General features: G+C 40.1%; 1 protein-coding gene across 3 annotated transcripts in view; it reads left to right on the top strand.

Annotated features, from left to right (window-relative positions):
• The first annotated feature begins 361 nt into the window (after window positions 1-361).
• FYB1 (FYN binding protein 1) overlaps window positions 362-18,303 on the top strand; it is a 67,405-nt gene continuing 49,463 nt past the window's right edge. For all 3 annotated transcript variants that reach the window (XM_034440780.3, XM_034440779.3, XM_034440778.3), the window contains exons 1-2: window positions 362-432; window positions 10,149-11,277. In XM_034440780.3, coding sequence (XP_034296671.2) covers window positions 367-432; window positions 10,149-11,277 — 1,195 coding nt within the window. In that variant the 5' untranslated portion in view covers window positions 362-366. The remainder of the gene's footprint in view (window positions 433-10,148; window positions 11,278-18,303) is intronic.

Below are 18,303 nucleotides of genomic sequence, written 5' to 3'. Positions count from 1 at the left end.
CTTCCACAATAGGCTATAGAGATGTCAAGATAGACATTTCATTTTTATGTCAGTTGATAAATCTTCTGTGGAAAACCTGGAGAAATGTCCCTCACGGATTTCATTTTTAGCCTAGTGGAGCAATAAGACAAAACTTTCGCAGTGTCAAAAGTTTTTAAACGCTTCTTGACAATGAAACACTGTACAGTTCAGAGGTTGATAATTAAATATCTCATTGGTCCCAGAGACTGTCAGTCCTCCCAAAGGTTTTGCAGCCATCCAATCTCCAAACTCTGCCGAGCCTTCTAGAATTGCCAGGCTAGCAATTACAGATATCAATTCAGGCCACTCCTTCCCCCGTTTCTCTGATAACTCCACTGCATACGTATGCCTAGGAACTGCAGGAAAGCAAGCCAGCTCTATACCAAGCAGTCGTTCCCAGCTGGTTGGAAGGTATGTTCCAACTTTGTGTGCCTCGTTTATTTGATTTGTGTGCCTGGTTGATTGATTGATTGATTGGACCTATTTGCACCAAGTATTTGTGCCTTGTTTATTTATTTATTTATTTATTTGATTTATTGTATACAGCTGCCCATGTTATACAAATGACTCTGGGGTGCTTACAAGATTAAAACAGGCAAGATGTCTTCTCTGGTGGTTTGTTCTCCTTAGTTGTAAGTACAGGTAGTCTTTGAGTTACAACAGTTTGTTTAGTGACCGTTCAAAGTTACAACGGCACTGAAAAAAGTGACTTATGACTATTTTTTCACACTTACGACCGTTGCAGCCTCCCCATGGTGACGTAATTTACATTCGGTTGCTTGACAACTGGATCATAGTTATGACGGTTGCAATGTCCAGGAGTCATGTGATCAACTTTTGCGACCTTCCGACAAATAAAGTCAAGTCAGGGCTTGGAAGAGCCTTGGTGGTGCAGCGGACTAAAGTGCTGTTAAGTAGCACTTAGCTGCCAGCTGCCTGCAATTACTGCGAGTTCAAATCTCACCAAGCTCACGGTTGACTCAGCCTTCCATCCTTCCGAGGTAGGTAAAATGAGGACCCAGATTGTGGGGGCAATAAGCTGACTTTGTATAAAAAAGAACACAGCTTAGGGGGGGCCAAAAGCCCTACTAAGCAAGTATATACAAATGTATGAAGGCTATTGCTTAACGCATTGTAAGCCGCCCTGAGTCTCCGGAGAAGGGCGGCATATAAATCGAACCAATAAATAAATAAATAAATAAATAAATAAATAAATAAATAAATAAATAAATAAATCGAGAATCCAGATTCATTTAACGACTGTTTTACTAATTTAACAGCTGCAGTGATTCACTTAACAAATGTGGCAAGAGAAATCATAAAAAGGGGCAAAACTCACTTAACAAATTTCTCATTTAGCAACCTAAAGTCTGGTTCAATTGTAGGCGTAAATTGAGGACTACCTGTAGTAAACCCAAGCTTTCCTGGAATGGATTTTTCCAAGGATATAACCTTCCTCCTCCTTGATCCCATTACTTTCCCATTCCATACTGGAATTCCAGTACGGAATTATACATTCCATAATGGAGAAAATAACTGAGGAATAAATATATACATTTAAAAAAAAAAAAATCTCAGCCACTGTTGTTTCTCATCTATACAACACATTCCAACAAAATGGATACCCACACAACTTTATCAAAAAAAATCCCTGACCACTCAACCCAATACAGCACAACCAACACAAACCCTAAAAAGAATTACACTACCATACATCAAGAATATCTCAGAAACCACAAATAGACTACTGCGATCACATGGAATCGGTGTAGCACACAAGCCAACTAAAGCCATTCAAAACATCCTAAGCAGACCAAAAGACCCAGCAATCTCAGAAGGAGTCATGTACCATATACAATGTAAGACAGTGGTGAAATCCGAGCCAGTTTGCTACCGGTTTGATGGCCGTGCATGCGCGCTGCATGCAAAATGCACATGCGCAGTGCACACGAAAAGGAGGCTTGGGAAGGTAAGTAGAACAGCAAGGGGGGATCAGCTGTGGCGTGTAATTTAGCTTTGCTAGAAAGCAGGATTTCCTGCTTTCTAGGAAAGTTAAACCCCGCTGCACAGCTGATTGTTGGAAACACCGGTTCGGAAGAACCAGTAGCTTTTTAAACTGCCGGTTCAACCGTCGGTAGCTTTTTTTTACTACTGGTTCACCCAAACCGATAGTTTTTATCACTACCGGTTTGCCTGAACTGGAGTGAACCGGTAGCATTTCACCCCTGATGTAAGAACTGCAACAACCATTATAAATAAATAACTTTATTGTCATTGTACGTGTATACACAGTATACCCATACAACAAAATTCACTTAACATCCAAAGACCAGGTCCAACACACATAACAATCCCCAAACACACTCCCACCCACCATAATTCCCCATCCCTAAATCACCCAAACATCTACCCAACAGTCCAAGTAATGCTGTCCAACAGCTCACTGATGATGGCCCTTTAGTTCATTGTTGAGTGCAATTATAGCTCTGGGATAAAAACTATTCAGAAAACGTGTGATCCGAGTTTTAATTGTTCTGTATCTTCTGCCAGAAGGCAGCAGTCCAAAAAGATTGTAAGCAGGATGGGAAGAGTCTCTGAGAATGTTATGCAACTTTCTCAAACAGCGAGATGCAAAGATGTCATCCAGGGCTGGTAGCTGGAGTCCAATGATATTCTGGGCAGTGTTAATGATTCTCTGTAGAACTTTTTTGTCCACTACAGAGATGCTCCCATACCATGCAAGAATGTCGTATGCCAGGACACTCTCAATGGTGCTGCAATAATAGGACAGAAGTAGATGCCGTAGGACAAACAGGCAGAAGATTGGCAGAACGCATCCATGAACACCAACTGGCAGTCGGAGGACATGATGAACATCCTTTAATTTCACAACATATAGACAGATTTAACCATAGTTTCAGTTGGGAAAATGTGACAATCCTAGACCACGCCAAGTCCAAAAATGCCAGGGAATTTCCAGAAGCCTGGCACTCTGGCAAATCAGCCATCAATAGACACATAGGCATTAACAACATCTATAGACTATGCAAAAGAGATAATCAACCAACCCAAAAGAGGGAAAAACTCCAGCCCCTCTCCATCAGTAATCAGCACCCAGCTCAGCATAGATTAACTCCAAGGTTAACTTTAGACCAACAATCAAGTAAACAATACCCCAATCAAGAAACTGATCTCTACAACCCCCACCCCCATACAGATAGGCAAGTCACCAGAATATGAACTGACAGCAAACAACACTCCTTACTACCACTGATGATGTTACCTTGTTAAGTTAATGAAACATCTGCAAGAAAACAAACAAGCTCAGAGAGCATCTCATTTCAACCCTGAGCTACAAATATTCTTTTATTGGTTTCTCTAAGGCAGGGCTGTCCAACTCCTGGCCCACGGGCCGGATCCGTCACACACTGGCCACACCCACACTCATTTTAGCGAAGGGGGGGAGTCCCAATACGTCACGTGATGCCGCCGTGACAATGTAAGTTTGACACCCCTGCTCTAAGGTTACGCCAGATGGATTTTGTAGTAACTCCAGGAAACCAAATATATTATATAGAAGAGCTATGGGTATTATATACTAGAGAAAGCCATGAGGCTGATGGTGCACCACTGACTTTGTCCTGATCACTGAGTACACTACTAGTAGTATGCGGTGGTGGGTTTCAAAATTTTTTATTACCGGTTCTGTGGGTGTGGCTTGATGGGCGTGGCATGGCTTGGTGGTGTGGCTTGGGTGTGGCAGGGGAAGGATACTATAAAATCTCCATTCCCACCCCACTCCAGGATAAGGTTACTGCAAAATCCTCATTTCCTCCCAATAAGCTGGGACTTGGAGGCAGAGAAAGATGGGGGCAGGACCAGTCGGTTCTCCAAACTACTCAAAATTTCCGCTACCGGTTCTCCAGAACTGGTCAGAACCTGCTGAAACCCATCTCTGGCTGTATGGCTGTATGGTTTAGCAATGGATATTCAGATCCCAATTATGGTCATAAGCTGAGGACTAACTGCATTGGGTGTGAACTTTTGAGATGAAGAATCCTATTTATTTGCTGGGTTGGTTGATTTGCTATGAGGACTTACATATGAAATTCTGAGTGGCCCACATACCCTTGTAGGGCAAGAAGGTTAACAACGTTAAATCATAGGAACAAAAAGAGCAATTACAAAAAAGAAAATCGTTGCAATAGACTATGCCAAGAGGAATAGCAAAACACAAAATCAATTCTCAAATGGGAGGTCTAGCAAATCTGCTTCCATGACCTCCTGAATAGCCACAACATTTGGCCTTCCAAAAAAAAAAACCAACAACCCAACATCCTAATCTTGGATGCAATGTTTTCCATGGGAGGACTGCAACCGAAAGTCTTGTCTCCATTATCACTTTAGATTAAGGTGACCAGATTTTAACATTGGTAAAGAGGGACATTGTGGGCGTGGCTTATTTTGTGGGCGTGGCTAGCTGGTCATGTGACTGGGTGGGCGTGGCTAGCTGGTCATGTGACCGGGTGGCCATGGCTATGTGTATAGGGTAAGGTGAACAGATTTTAACATTGGTAAGAAGGACACCATTGTGGGCGTGGCTTATTGTGTGGGCGTGGCTTGGAGGCCATGTGACTGGGTGGGCGTGGCTAGCTGGTCATGTGACCTGGTGGCCATGGCTATGTGTATAGGGACTACTCAGAGGGCTGAAAAGTCATTTCTGACAGGTCCTCACACTTTTGACTGGTCCTCACACTTATGACCATCCTCACATTTATGCCCGTGCAGCATTCTTAACAACCATGTCACTCATTTCACAACTGCTTCTCTTCACCATGGTGACAAGATAGGGCAAAAACGTAAAATGTGAGGACAGTCGTAAGTTCGAGGACTGGTCAAAAGTGCGAGGACCAGTCAAAAATAACTTTTTCAGCCCTCTGAGTAATCCATATGCATAAAAGGATACAGTAATAGAGAGGGATGAAGGAAGGGAAGGGAAATTAGAGTAGGAGTGACGGTAAGAGAGGGAGGAAGAGAGGAGGAGAAGGAGAAAGGAAGAGGAAGTAGGGAGAAGAAAAAGAGGGTGGGGGGAAGAGAAAGTAAGAAGGAAAGAAAAGAGAGGTGGTAGGTTTGAGGAGAAAGATTGCTGTACAATAAAAAAGATGAAAGGGAAGAAAGCCAACCCCAAACAAATATAAAGATATTAAGATAAAGAATGAATTGTTAAACTTTAAAGAATAAAAGAGAACAAATATGAATAAATAGCAATAATTAGAAACACACATACAAACATACAATGTATTTTCTTTGAACAGAATATTTGGCTGGTTCACAAATTTAAACAGTGTTTAGTCATTTCAATTAAATTTACAATTTCTATATTTCCTTTTTGCCATATTTATTCCTCATCTATTTTTTTTAAAAAAACAATATTACCCTTCATCCTCATCTCTAATCTTAATCAAATTCAATTTTTCCCTTCTATTCTATATTATACCCCTTCCCATTGTCATCTATTTTTATATCCATCCTCACATTGGTTAATTATGTAATTATGTAATACAGTTGTTTAATACAAATTCAACATTTTAATATAAATCAATTAGTTATATAACTATCTTTTTTGTATATTAATCAATATGAACATGAATATTCCAATTATTTCCATGCAATCCAATTTCTTACAAATCAATTAATTATATTTACCAATAATAATAAACCAAATAATTTCCCCCATATATTCCTCCAAACCACAACTTAACCATTTCTGCTTTCAACACAGTATACAATTAATAGTATCTCAATTATTACAATTCCCTAGTTAAAAAGAGCTTTTTTTTCTTTTGTGTTTTAAAATCTTGAATCTAAAATCTTGAATTTAAAATCTCTTTTGCCCTAAATAATTTCCCATTGTTTGCACCTACCTTTTTTGGTGAGGAAAAGGAAAATAAATCTGCTGCCTAATTTTCCAACATTGCAAGCAAACAGCAAAGCCAACAGCCTGTTTTACTTTCAGTTTCGTTTTGAGCTTGGTTTGCACAAAGAGAAAAAAAAACTGCTGAGCAATTTAGCAAGAGCAGAGCCCTGCGCAAATCAGCTGAGAGGGGGAAGCCGAGCTAATCAACGTAGGGCGGCCCTTTGAAGCCCCGCGGCAAGAGTTTAAACATGTTTTTTCCCTCTAGCCATCAGCGGGGACTCAGGAGGCAGCCGGGACTCAGGAGGCAGAATGAAAAATCGGGACTTTTTTAAAACGCCGCGGGACGCGGGACAAATTGCTCAAAAGCGGGACTGTCCCGCCAAAAGCGGGACGTCTGGTCACCTTACTTTAGATTAATACTTCCTCAAAAGGGGAGAAACCCAGATCTACTCTTCCAGATCTTATACCACAGCTCCTTGCTCATTTATTTATTTATTTATATTTATTTATTTATTTATTTGTTTCCATTTATATACCGCCCTTCTCCAATAGGACTCAGGGCGGTGAACAGCCGAAATAAAAACAGAACATACAAAATTTAAAAGCAGTTTAAAATGATTAATTTTTTTTTTTTGGCCGTAATTTAAAACAACCCAATTTAAAATCAATTAAAATTTAACTCAAAACTGTGGGATCAAGCCAGCCCAGCTCATATGCCTGGAATGTCCCTACAATCAGAGCTTATATTTACATAATGGTTCCTGAAGAGGAGTACTGAGGAAGACTTTTTAATTATAACTCATCTTCTGAAGCAGTTCAGCTGCAGAGGTTTTTTTAGTATACCACAAACTGCTTACTGAAATGTGGAGTAAATGTGCAAGTGCAAGATATTTCAAACCTAACTCAACTACATCAGCAAAAAAAAATGTGGCATGATAGGGGAAGAGACAATAGGAAGTGGAAAGTGTCTGGAGAACAACCTGTACTTTTAAAGGTATATGGCATATTATTTTTCAGTCAGCCATGGGGTTTAGGTTTTAGAGCAGAGATTAGGAATCTGTAACAGTGTAGGGTTGTTATGAGTTGGGCAGTATTATAAATTTTGTAAATATCCTAATAGTTCCAGCCAGATCCCCAAGACTCCTTTATATTGTGCTACAGAATGTTCGTGAATTCTACTTTAGCAAACCATTTCCAGCACGGCACGTTATTGCAAATTATATTATTTTAAGAGTGATCCAGGAAGCAAATACTGTATTCTATATAAAAAGGTGTAATGTAACAGCAGCACACTGAGTTCTGTCTTCACTATGCTTCTTTTTATATAGAAATTCTGTAAATTTTGAAAAGTGGTGATATATCACCTCTCCTTTACTTCCTTTTTTTTAAATAATATTTTTATTATAGTTTTTCTTTTTCATAACTCTAATACATAGTCAAACAGACAGTGTCATTTTTCTATACTTTGGATTACCAATTCATGTAATATATACATTATATACATACATACATACATACATACATACATACATACATACATACATATATATATATATACATTTAATGTCTTCTCCTCAAATTCCTTGTGTATATTATCTATTTTTGTTTCTGTTGTCTATCAACCTATACCATTTTTCCCAAACCGCATAATATTCCGAATCATCCTTTTTTTTTTTTTAACTCTAGGGTAAGTTTGTTCATTTCGGCACATTCATATATTTTCAGGATGATCAATCCCTCTGGTGGTATGTTGTGTTCCTTCCAATACTCTGCAAACGCAATTCTTGCCGCTGTTAGTATGTGTAGGATCAAATATCTTATTTTTTTTAATCAAATTTAGTTTTTAATCTTCCCAGGAGAAATGTTTCCGGATTTAGTTCAATTTGACAATTTATTAGGTCTTGTAGCCAACCTTGTATCTTGGTCTCTCCTTTACTTCCTATCACACACACACACATACACACACACTTTTCCCCCCTTACGTTCAACAATGTCTGATTCAGGGGTGGGTTCAACTTACCTTTACTACCGGTTTGCAGCGGGGCCGCACACACACGCTCTTCTGAGCATGCACAGAAGCTTTTGACGTCGGGGTCGGTGGGCGGAGCCTCCTACCGGTTTTACTACCGGTTGTATAGAATCAGTATGAACCGGGGGCAACCCACCACTGGTCTGATTCTTGGAGAGTGCCTGCACAAGTCCCTGCAGGTTTTTGGGGGGCAAGTTTTTTCAGAAATGGTTTGCTAGGGTTCCTAGGGCTGAGACAAAATATTTGGCCTCATGTCACCCAGTTGACTTTATGCCTAAAGTGGGACTAGATTCTCCTGATTTTTAGCCTGATGCTTTAGCCACTACACCAAACTGTCTCTCAATTCCTGGTGTAAAGAAACATAGTGTTGTGGCCCGCCAGTGGCCTGCACGGATTGTTGCTGATCCCAACGAGGAGGAGGCTGGTGTGGTGCTGCGCTAGCACCCTGTGCAGCCGGCGCTTGAGTCAGACAGCGAGGAGGCTGAAGAAGATGTGGTGGCAGAGGCAGGGATTCAGTCAGGGCCTTCAAAACCTCCAGAGGTTCCTTTAAGTGAAGAGGATGAAGAGGAGGAGCTTCTTCTCAATGCTCAGGCACGCAGAGCTGCCAAAAGACAGGAGTGGTTCCTCAGGAGGAGGTCTCCTCGAGAATAAGGCTTGGGGCTAATTGGCCATGCCCTTAGCCTATTTAAGAAAGAAGCAGCTTGTGACAAGCTGCAGGAAACAACTTTAGTTCGCTAATCATCGCGTTGGGATCTCTCTGCAACCTTGCTTCTGGGCTTTCTGCCAACTCCAGTAAGACTCTGACTATCTTATCTGTGGAATTCTGGCAGGCTGTTAAGAATGCTTATTAACAGCCGGCATTTGCTAAAACTGTGTTATTTGAGTAAACTAAGTTTTGTTCAGAGTTTGTGTGTGCTGTTTTCTTTGGGATCCGTAGCTGGGGCAGAACACATAGATACTCTCAGTCATAAGACAAAGGAAGAAAAACAAAAGACTTCCAAGTCGTCCCAGGCATCAAGTAGCTCAAACTCCCAATCTCTTTAGCTCCAATGACAATGAATGCAATGAATGCAGAACTGCTTTCTCTTTGGGGGTGGGGGGTAATTGAAGCACAACTTCCCATTTGTTGTAAATTATACTTTCTACATACCGTTAGGCAAAATGTTTTCAGGAGAAAAGGCTACAAAATATACATTTGGATGTTTTATGTCAGCCATCGTACTACATGTGTCTTTGAGGCACTAGGAAAGTGTACCAGCCATGTCTTTATTGCTTATTGTGACATGCTTAGGTCATGCTAATATATTTATTTATTTTATTGATTGATTAGCTTGTCAAACATGTACAAGATAGCAGGTATAAATATGAACACGGACATGAACGAAGGAAATGAATACAAATAAATGGGGACAGTAGGACAGGGAAGGTAGGCACTCTGGTGCACTTATACACTTCCCCTTTACGGACCTCTTAGGAATAGGGTGAGGTCCACGGTAGACAGTTGAAGGTTGAAGCTGCGAAGGTTTGAGGATGTAACGATGCAGTCGGGTAGATTTTGGATTCCTACCCTTAACAATTCTACTGTTGAAAGGGCCCTTCCACAAAACAAAAGACAGCTGGGGCAGCATGAAAAAAGAATCAATTTGCTATTGTGTATAGTATTAGGGAACAACTGAGGATGTCTTCCTTCCTCTTCCTCCTTGGAAAGCTAAAGTTATACCTGCAATTTTGGAGCTTTGGGGAGGTGTTTACCTTTTTGTCACAGCAGACCTGAGATTTAATTTATTATTTTCTTACTAAACAGTGCAAGTCTTGGACAATATATATAAAATGTCTCTTGGCTCCAGTCTAAACAGTGGTGCAAATATTTCAGAATTTAAGCATCAATAGCATGTTCCGCAAATATAACAGGAAGAGAGAGACATTATGGTAGGCAAGGGAAGGGAAGATCTAGTCAGCAAAACAACACTCGTCTGCAATCAACGTCTCAAAATCCTCTATCACCACAAAGTGTGTAGCAAAAAGTTGAACGTTATTAGCCATACAGGAAGCTAAACACTGAGTTATCTCTAACCGGAGATCAGAAGCCTCAAACCAGGAAAGCCTTCAAACTAGCTGCAGCGTTTGTGAACGCTGCTGCAAAAGGACCTCCCTGACTTTTGCTTTCTTTCTCCTTTGCAGGATGGCAAGGCAAATGTGAAGTCCATCATGGCGAAGTTTAATAACAACGCAGCTGAGGATGTTCATTGCCATCAGGTCAGAACTGGGGGGCACCCTCCTTTGGCTAAAAAAGCAGCCTTTGAGAAGTTCGCCCAGCTTGAAAATGCTGGTCTGTCTTCCAAACCCAACAGCTTCTACAAGCCTACATTGCATAAATTGCCTCCGAGCACAAAACCTGGTCTTCCTGATGCATCAGGCAAGGATTTTAAAATGCCACCTTTGCAAAACAGCCCTGTGGCCAGCAAGGTGAAGATGCTAGCTGAGGCTGCTAGCCGAGAAGCTAATGAAAAAACTACCTATCCAAAGCCTTCAGTTCCCAAGATTTCTGAAGGACTAAGAGAAGAAACCAAGCCAGTGTTCCCAAAGATTCCTGAGAAGAAGCTATCTGGCTCTCCTCCTCACAAGAATGAACCAAAGCCTTTAGAGCAGAGATTGTTCAAACCTGAACCCCGAGGAAGTGAAGCAAAGCCTGCCTTTCCCACAGTCGCTGGAGTTAAAGAAAAATTCAACAGCACTGTTCAGGAAAACAACTCCAAGCCTCCTTTTCCAAAGCCACCTATTAAGCAAAAACCAAGTCAAAGTTTCACCCAAGATGAGGAGGTTTCCAACAAAAGTGCTAGTTTCAATCAGGTATCACCAAGTTCCAGCGGCCTCAAGTCGAAAGCTGGTTCCATCCGACCCCTCAAAGATCTACAGGACAAGAGCAGAAACGAAAGTCATCCCATCATCCCTTTCCCACCTTTGAAACCTGTCAGCAACCAGAACAACCTGCCTCAAATCCCCCCTAAATCTGTTGGGCAGCAGAATGAAGAGGCAAAACCAAAACCCATCAAGAATATTTTCCTACAAAACAAACAAGAGGATTCTGGATCTACTTCTGGTACCATTGCTGCTAAATTGGCCAATTCATCTCGAACAGTTAAGGCAGGACCTTGGGCCAATAATACTGGAAAAGAAGACAAAGACAAAGACAAGAATTTGCCCAGACGAAAAACACTACCTTCAACAATTGCATTGGGACAAGCCCCACAAAAGCCTAACAGGCCTCCAACAGTTGACTTGGAAAAATTCAGGAGAAGTCATGGGGAAGGTGAGTAATGTGTCTGGATTTATGGTTGATTTTATGCTTGGCAAAAGCTTGTCTGTGCTTAAAGATTATCTGCAAGCTGGTCCTATGGTTATTCTATTTAAATGTGAACTGTACATCTTCAGGATTTGCAGCCTTAAATATTTGGAGGCATGTGGTTGGGGTGATTATTATTTGCTATTAGATGCTGCTGGGATTCTGTTTCAGCTTGTACTGGAGTGTGGACAAAGTTCCAGAGATATGACAGAGTTTTGAGAAGGTCCAAGAAGATTTACAGTACTTAATGTTCCTCAACAGCCATTGTCTTCTCTCAAGTCCCTCTTTCATTTGTCTTTCCTCCCCATGAAAATCCTTCTGCTCATTTTCTTGAGCTCTGTTTCATAACAAAGTGATCTAAGGAAGGTAACTTGGAGCAACAACGATGTGACCACAACATTGCTACGCATTTCCTTCTCTTCCCCCACCCCACGTTTTATGGATGTCACAATGTTGTTGTACTGAAAACTGGCTTACTGCTTCAACAGTAATATTCCATACGTATTGAGATAACCTCTATTCTCAAGCACAGGTAGGAACTCCATCTATATAAAAGGGATACATTTGATACCAAGAGAAGGTGCAATATCGTGCTCACTTCCGCCTCTATTTTAGGGGTGTGGGGAAAAATATATAGGCTATGGTGGTCCATGGTGTTGTGAAGAGTCTGACACAACTCAGCAACTGAACAACCACAAAATAAGCATAGGAACAAGTTCTAAGAAGAGATATGGTTATCCCATTGGGGTTTCTTAGCACCTGAGAGAAAGAGTTATATCTTTCTGGGTCTGCTTTTTCCTATTTTGGAGTTTTAGACTTATGAAATGCATGATTTATTTATTTATTTATTTATTTATTTATTTATTTATTTATTTATTTATTTATTTATTTATTTATTTATTTATTGGTTTGATTTATATGCCGCCCTTCTCCGGAGACTCAGGGCGGCTTACAATGCGTTAAGCAATAGCCTTCATACATTTGTATATACCTGCTTAGTAGGGCTTTCGGCCCCCCCTAAGCGGTGTTCTTTTTTATACAAAGTCAGCTTATTGCCCCCACAAACCGGGTCCTCATTTTACCTACCTCGAAAGGATGGAAGGCTGAGTCAACTTTGAGCCTGGTGAGATTTGAACTTGCATTAATTGCAGGCAGCTGGTGCTAGTTAACAGCACCTTAGTCTGCTGCGCCACCAAGGCCTCTGATCTCTGGAAGCCATATATAGAGACTGACAGATGGAAATTATATGTTCATCCCACTTTCCTTTGCAGGCTTAAGGTAACGCACATTGGAGAATCCCCTTATTTTACCGTCACATTCACACTGTGTGTGAGAGAGCCAGGCCTAAGGTTAGCTGTTGTGACCCAGGCCCACGTAGTTGATACTAAATGCAAAACAGTTCCAAAAAACAAACAGATTTTATTAAAACAGATGAGAATTAACTCATTCTCAGCGTATTCTAAATGAAATGAAAGCAAAGTTCTCAAAACACGAGTCTTTAGTTTATCTCTGACTTTGGGATAATTAGGCAAACTGCCAAAGTCTTGGCAACAGTTCAGGAACAGAAGAAATAACTACAGCCAAACAAGAAGCAATTCTCTCAATGGTTGTTTTCCGGCAAAGAGGCCAAGAGCCATTGCTGGTCTTTTAAGCCTTACGGAAGGGGCCAATCATCTCTTGGCCCTACTCCCACGTTGTCCTCTCTGCTTTAGCTGCTCCTGCCTTCTGGCAGCGCTTCTCATAAGTGCACTAGGAACAGGCTCCTCCTGTTCCTCTGCCTCTCTACTGTCAGCCTCTGGAGGCTCCGAAGTCCGCACATCACTCCCCGATGGCCCTGGCCCCATCTCTGCCTCTGACGCAGAGCCCTCATCTGGGCCTTCCCCAGCCTCCAGGACTGGCCCATGTTCTTCCTCAGCCTCATCACTGTCCGACTCCACTGCCAGCTCCACAGGCTGCTAGCGGACCACAACATTATCCAGTGCACAATGGCTGCGTAAAGACTATTTTGTTTTTCCCAGTCCCAGTTCTACATCTTAAATGTTACATCACAATTGTTTTCTTGATACCAAAACAGTTTAGAGTTTAGAGTTACTGACAGGACTATCTAGGGAGAAAAAGGATTTGGGGGAGGGATGGCAGAAGAGTTTGTACTTTTTGTTTGCATAGTCTCGCCCGTGGTACCATCTTTTAAAAGCACATGACTATATGTACTATAAAAGGGACGTGGTGGATCGACCTTTGTTGATCAAAAGGTTGGCAGTTCAGCTGTTCAAATCCGTAGTGTCAAATAACAGAGTGAGCTCTTGTTACTTGTCCCAGCTTCCGCCAACCTAGCAGTTCAAAAGCACGTAAAAAATGCAAGTAGAAAAATAGGGACCACCTTTGTTGGGAAGGTAACAACGTTCTGTGTGCCTTTGGCATTTAGTCATTCCGGCCACATGACCACGGAGACATCTTCGGACAGTGCTGGCTTTTCGGTTTTAAAACAGAGATAAGCATCGCCCCCTAGAGTCGGGAACGACTAGCACATATGTGCGAGGGGAACCTTTACCTTTACCTTACAAGTACTATACAATGATATACACTATATCACTGTAAAATATGTAATTATTGTGTAGATTTCACACCTTTAATGTAGCATGATCTAGCAAAAATTGTCTATCCCCTAAATATTTATTCAAACTTCATCTATTCTTTCTTGGTTCTTTTTTAGTTTATGCTATGGTTTTTATTACAGTTTTGCTATAAAATGTCTAAAATTGGAAGTCCACCAAGAGTTAAATCAAGTAGCATGAGAAACACGTGTTTATTACATTCCAGTCTTAGGGAATTATGAAAATAGCAAGAGCTGCTACTATCACTACCTGCCTTTAGTAGAAGGAAAAGAGTCCTAAGGAAGTTTAGTAGAAGGAAAAGAGTCACCTCCACACAAAATTTGCTCAAACACCATTCCAAGATAACACTCCGCAAGAAAATAGCATGAGCAATAAAGCTTGTTCCTTGTTGCTATTTGTAAGCTTATAATTATAAAAATGTGACAGCATATTTTGTGCTCACATTTAATTTAATCCTGGTGCTATGAAAACTCTTATGAAAGCTACACTTTTTATTCCATTTGGGTGGCATTTTACATTTCTGTTGTCCTGTTCCTTCTGCATCTTTAACATTTCTGCTAAAATTCTTTTCAATTGGATCACATTGATTGACCATAAAGGTAGTCCTTGGCTTACGACCACAATTGAACCCAAAATTTTTGTTGCTAAGTGAGACATTAGTTCAGTGAGTTTTGCCCCATTTTACCACCTTTCTTGGCACAGTTGTTAAGTGAATCACTGCAGTTGTTAAATTAGTAACACAGTTGTTAAGTGGAACTAGCTTCCCTAATGATTTCATCAGAAAGTTGCAAAAGATAATCAGATGACCCTGGGACATTGCAACGGTCATAAATATGAATCAGCTGCCAAGCATCTGAATATTGATTGCATGACCATGGGGATACTGCAACAGTTGTAAATATGAAAATGGCCATAAGTCACTTTTTTCAATGCCTTTCTAACTTTGAATGGTCACTAAGAGAACTGTTGTAAGTCAAGGACTACTGCACTTTTAGTCATTATTTGATTTAAGTCTCATTTTTCCAGCAAAAAAAAAATTGTCAAAGAAGTTTACTATGAAGGAAAACCTATTATTTGAAAAAGGTAGTTTAAAAGCAGTATTCAAATAATACAGTATATTAATTACTAGTCAATGTATAGCAATCTAATTCTTATATGATCAACATGTGAATAGTTGTAGCCATGTCCTAATCTGTTCAGGTTGCATATTAAATATATTTAATATGCATGGGTGTTCTTCATCTTTGCACCATTTGGAAATTTTTAATCCACTCATACATCATGCATGGATAGATATGAAATTCATTGCCACATCATTGGCATTGCCTCAGGGGCCTTAAAAGATTAAGCAGATTCAAGGGAAATGCACCTATCCCACTTACTTAAAGGTTGACAACTTTCCCAGGATACATGTACCATCAAATATTGCAAATGTTTGGACCTGAATGGGAAAGGTCCAGATTCAAGTTCATTGTCAACCATGGAAATTTACTAACTAACCTCTCAGCCCAACCTACCATAGGGAGTTGAGGAATGAAATAAGATCCCTTATAAATCACCTCCTGAAGAAAAAGTTGGAAATAAATCTAACAAATATTTTGTGATCTTATAAAATGCCAGCCATTCGGGATATTGTATTGGTTTAATTTGAAATTAATGTTGAGAGCCTTCATTCTTGCAGATAATTGGACATCCTTCCAAGATATTTATAGAATAGAATAGAATAGAATTTTTTATTGGCCAAGTGTGATTGGACACACAAGGAATTTGTCTTTGGTGCATATGCTCTCAGTGTACATAAAATAAAAGGTATGTTCATCAAGAATCATAAGGTATAACACTTAATGATAGTCATAGGTTACAAATAAGCAATCAGGAAACAATATCAATATAAATCGTACATAAAAGATACATTTGTCAAGAATCATAAGGTACAACACTTAATGATAGTCATAGGGAAACAGTCAATATAAATCTTAAGGATACCAGTAACAAGGTTACAGTCATACAATCATAAGTGGGAGGAGATGGGTGATGGGAACGATGAGAAGATGAGAAGATTAATAGTAGTGCAGGCTTAGTAAATAGTTTGACAGTGTTGAGAAAATTATTTGTTTAGCTGAGTGATGGCGTTCGGGAAAAACTGTTCTTGTGTCTAGTTGTTCTGATGTGCAGTGCTCTATTTTGAGGGTAAGAGTTGAAACAGTTTATGTACAGGATGTGAGGGATGTAAAACAGCATTATTCAAACATCTCCCCTTCCAACTCCATTACTGCTGATCACATTAGAAGAATTATGAATGGACTCCATAACAGATACTATCAAGAGCCTTGATAGTACAGTGGTCTAAGCACCCTGTTATTAACACAGCTGCCTGCAATTTCTGCTGGTTCAAATCTCTCCAAGGCTCAAGGTTGACTCAGCCTTCCATCCTTTCTAAGGTAGGTGAAATGAGGACCCAGTTTGTGGGGGCAATAAGCTGACTTTGTATAAATATACAAAAGTATGAAGGCTATTGCTTAACGCATTGTAAGCCGCCCTGAGTCTCTGGAGAAGGGCGGCATATAAATCAAATTAAAAAAAAAAAGATAACTTGACCTTGCTTTTTCTTTCAAAATATCTGAGTGAGATCCTAAGAATAGGATAATTTAAAATATTTACACGCTCAAAAACACACTTATAGTGAGTAACAGAGGCACAGAGGCACTATGCATTGTTTCTCACTCAGTAGTTCAGATCAAAAGAAAAACTTTTGATGGTGTGATATACTGTCACCAGGTCATGGGACTCTGTATGTTATCATGGCCAAGATAAAAGAAACTTAGCTTAAGGCAATCATTTGCAAGTAGGAAGTAGGATAAAGTAGGAAGTGACTCTTGTTTATGGAAGCTATTTGGAAATATTAAAAGAAACCAAAGAAAAATATGATGTGGAAACAAGTACCTTGTAAAATAGCCAACTGGTCAAATATTTATTAAATAAGGAGATGAAAGTAGGTATGAGATTCTGAAAGTAAATCGTTGTCATAAGAGAAAGAGAACAGATGTCAAAGTAACAAAGGAGGAAGATTTGAAGCCCAAGGAGGACTGTGGGAAGGAGAAAGCTTGAAAAGTGAGGCGATGCCTGGCAGTTAAACTGGCTAACTTGGACTTGGATTGCTCCAGTGACTGTTGAAGGACATGGGTTTCATTTCAAAGAAAACATGGCTAATGATCCTAAAATGCATTATTAGGCAGTGGTCAGGAGTGGTCCAAAGCATCTGAGGCCACAGTCCAAGGAAGTGTGCTGAAGGGGAAAATGCTTGGCACAGTTTGTTATTTGTTCATCACAGGAAGGTCTCAGTGGGGTTGAAAACGATGGGGAAGAAGATCAAAGGTTTTACTTGTCGCAAGCACCAAGCAGATCAAGGCCAATTATGAGTTACCAGACTGATCCAGAGAAGGATGAAATCTTGCCACTAATATCTGTAATCCTTTTCTTAATGTTAGAATTAGGAAGAGTAGAGGCAGAGGTAGAATTAGAATAGTGCATAGAAGTTGACCTTACATCACACTCTACATACATATACGATGCTTAGAGTTTACTAGAGCTGAAAGTTGGAGTTCAGAAAAAAATACTTTCACTTGCCTTTTTTTTTTCTTTAATTTATATGCCGCCCTTCTCTGGAGACTCAGGGCGGCTTACAATGCGTTAAGCAATAGCCTTCATACTTTTGTATATTTATACAAAGTCAGCTTATTGCCCCCACAATCTGGGTCCTCATTTCACCTACCTTAGAAAGGATGGAAGGCTGAGTCAACCTTGAGCCTGGTGAGATTCGAACTTGCAGTAATTGCAAGCAGCAGTTGTCAATAACAGTGAATTTTTGATATTCTGTCTTAAGTGAAGGGGAGGAAGAAATGGTTCCTGTCGGGAACTTGTACTTGACAAACTTATATACTTTTATACTTGCAAGTGAAGTAACCCTTTTAATGCTTTGATTTAAGGCAGTGTGTTTGCTGCCTTATGTGTGGCAATTTGTGCTACCTTGTGTAACTGATGTCTCAATCAGGTTTGTCTGTAGTTTGTATGCCTATTTCTGATTGGCTTACTTGGCTTAGTTTGGCTATATAATATTATCTTAGATTGTTCCTGTCAATTGTTTGGTTTTTGCTTATCTACATATTAACTGCTGGATAACCGTATATCAAAGTTATCTCAAACCGCAGCAAGTTACTTCAACTGCAAGATATTACAGTTGCCCACACAGAAACAAAATCCTTCCAAAGCATCTTAAGCCAACCCAAAGATCCAACAGCTAAAGAAGACCAAAGAGGATATATTTAAATTTTACAATGCAAGGACTATGGAAGCTACTAAATAGCACAAACAAGCAAAG

This window comes from Pantherophis guttatus, chromosome 2 (genome assembly GCF_059756535.1).
Source record: "Pantherophis guttatus breed Tessera chromosome 2, ASM5975653v1, whole genome shotgun sequence".
NCBI classification, from domain to species: Eukaryota; Metazoa; Chordata; class Lepidosauria; order Squamata; family Colubridae; genus Pantherophis; species Pantherophis guttatus.
This window is presented reverse-complemented; position numbering and strand designations above follow the sequence as displayed.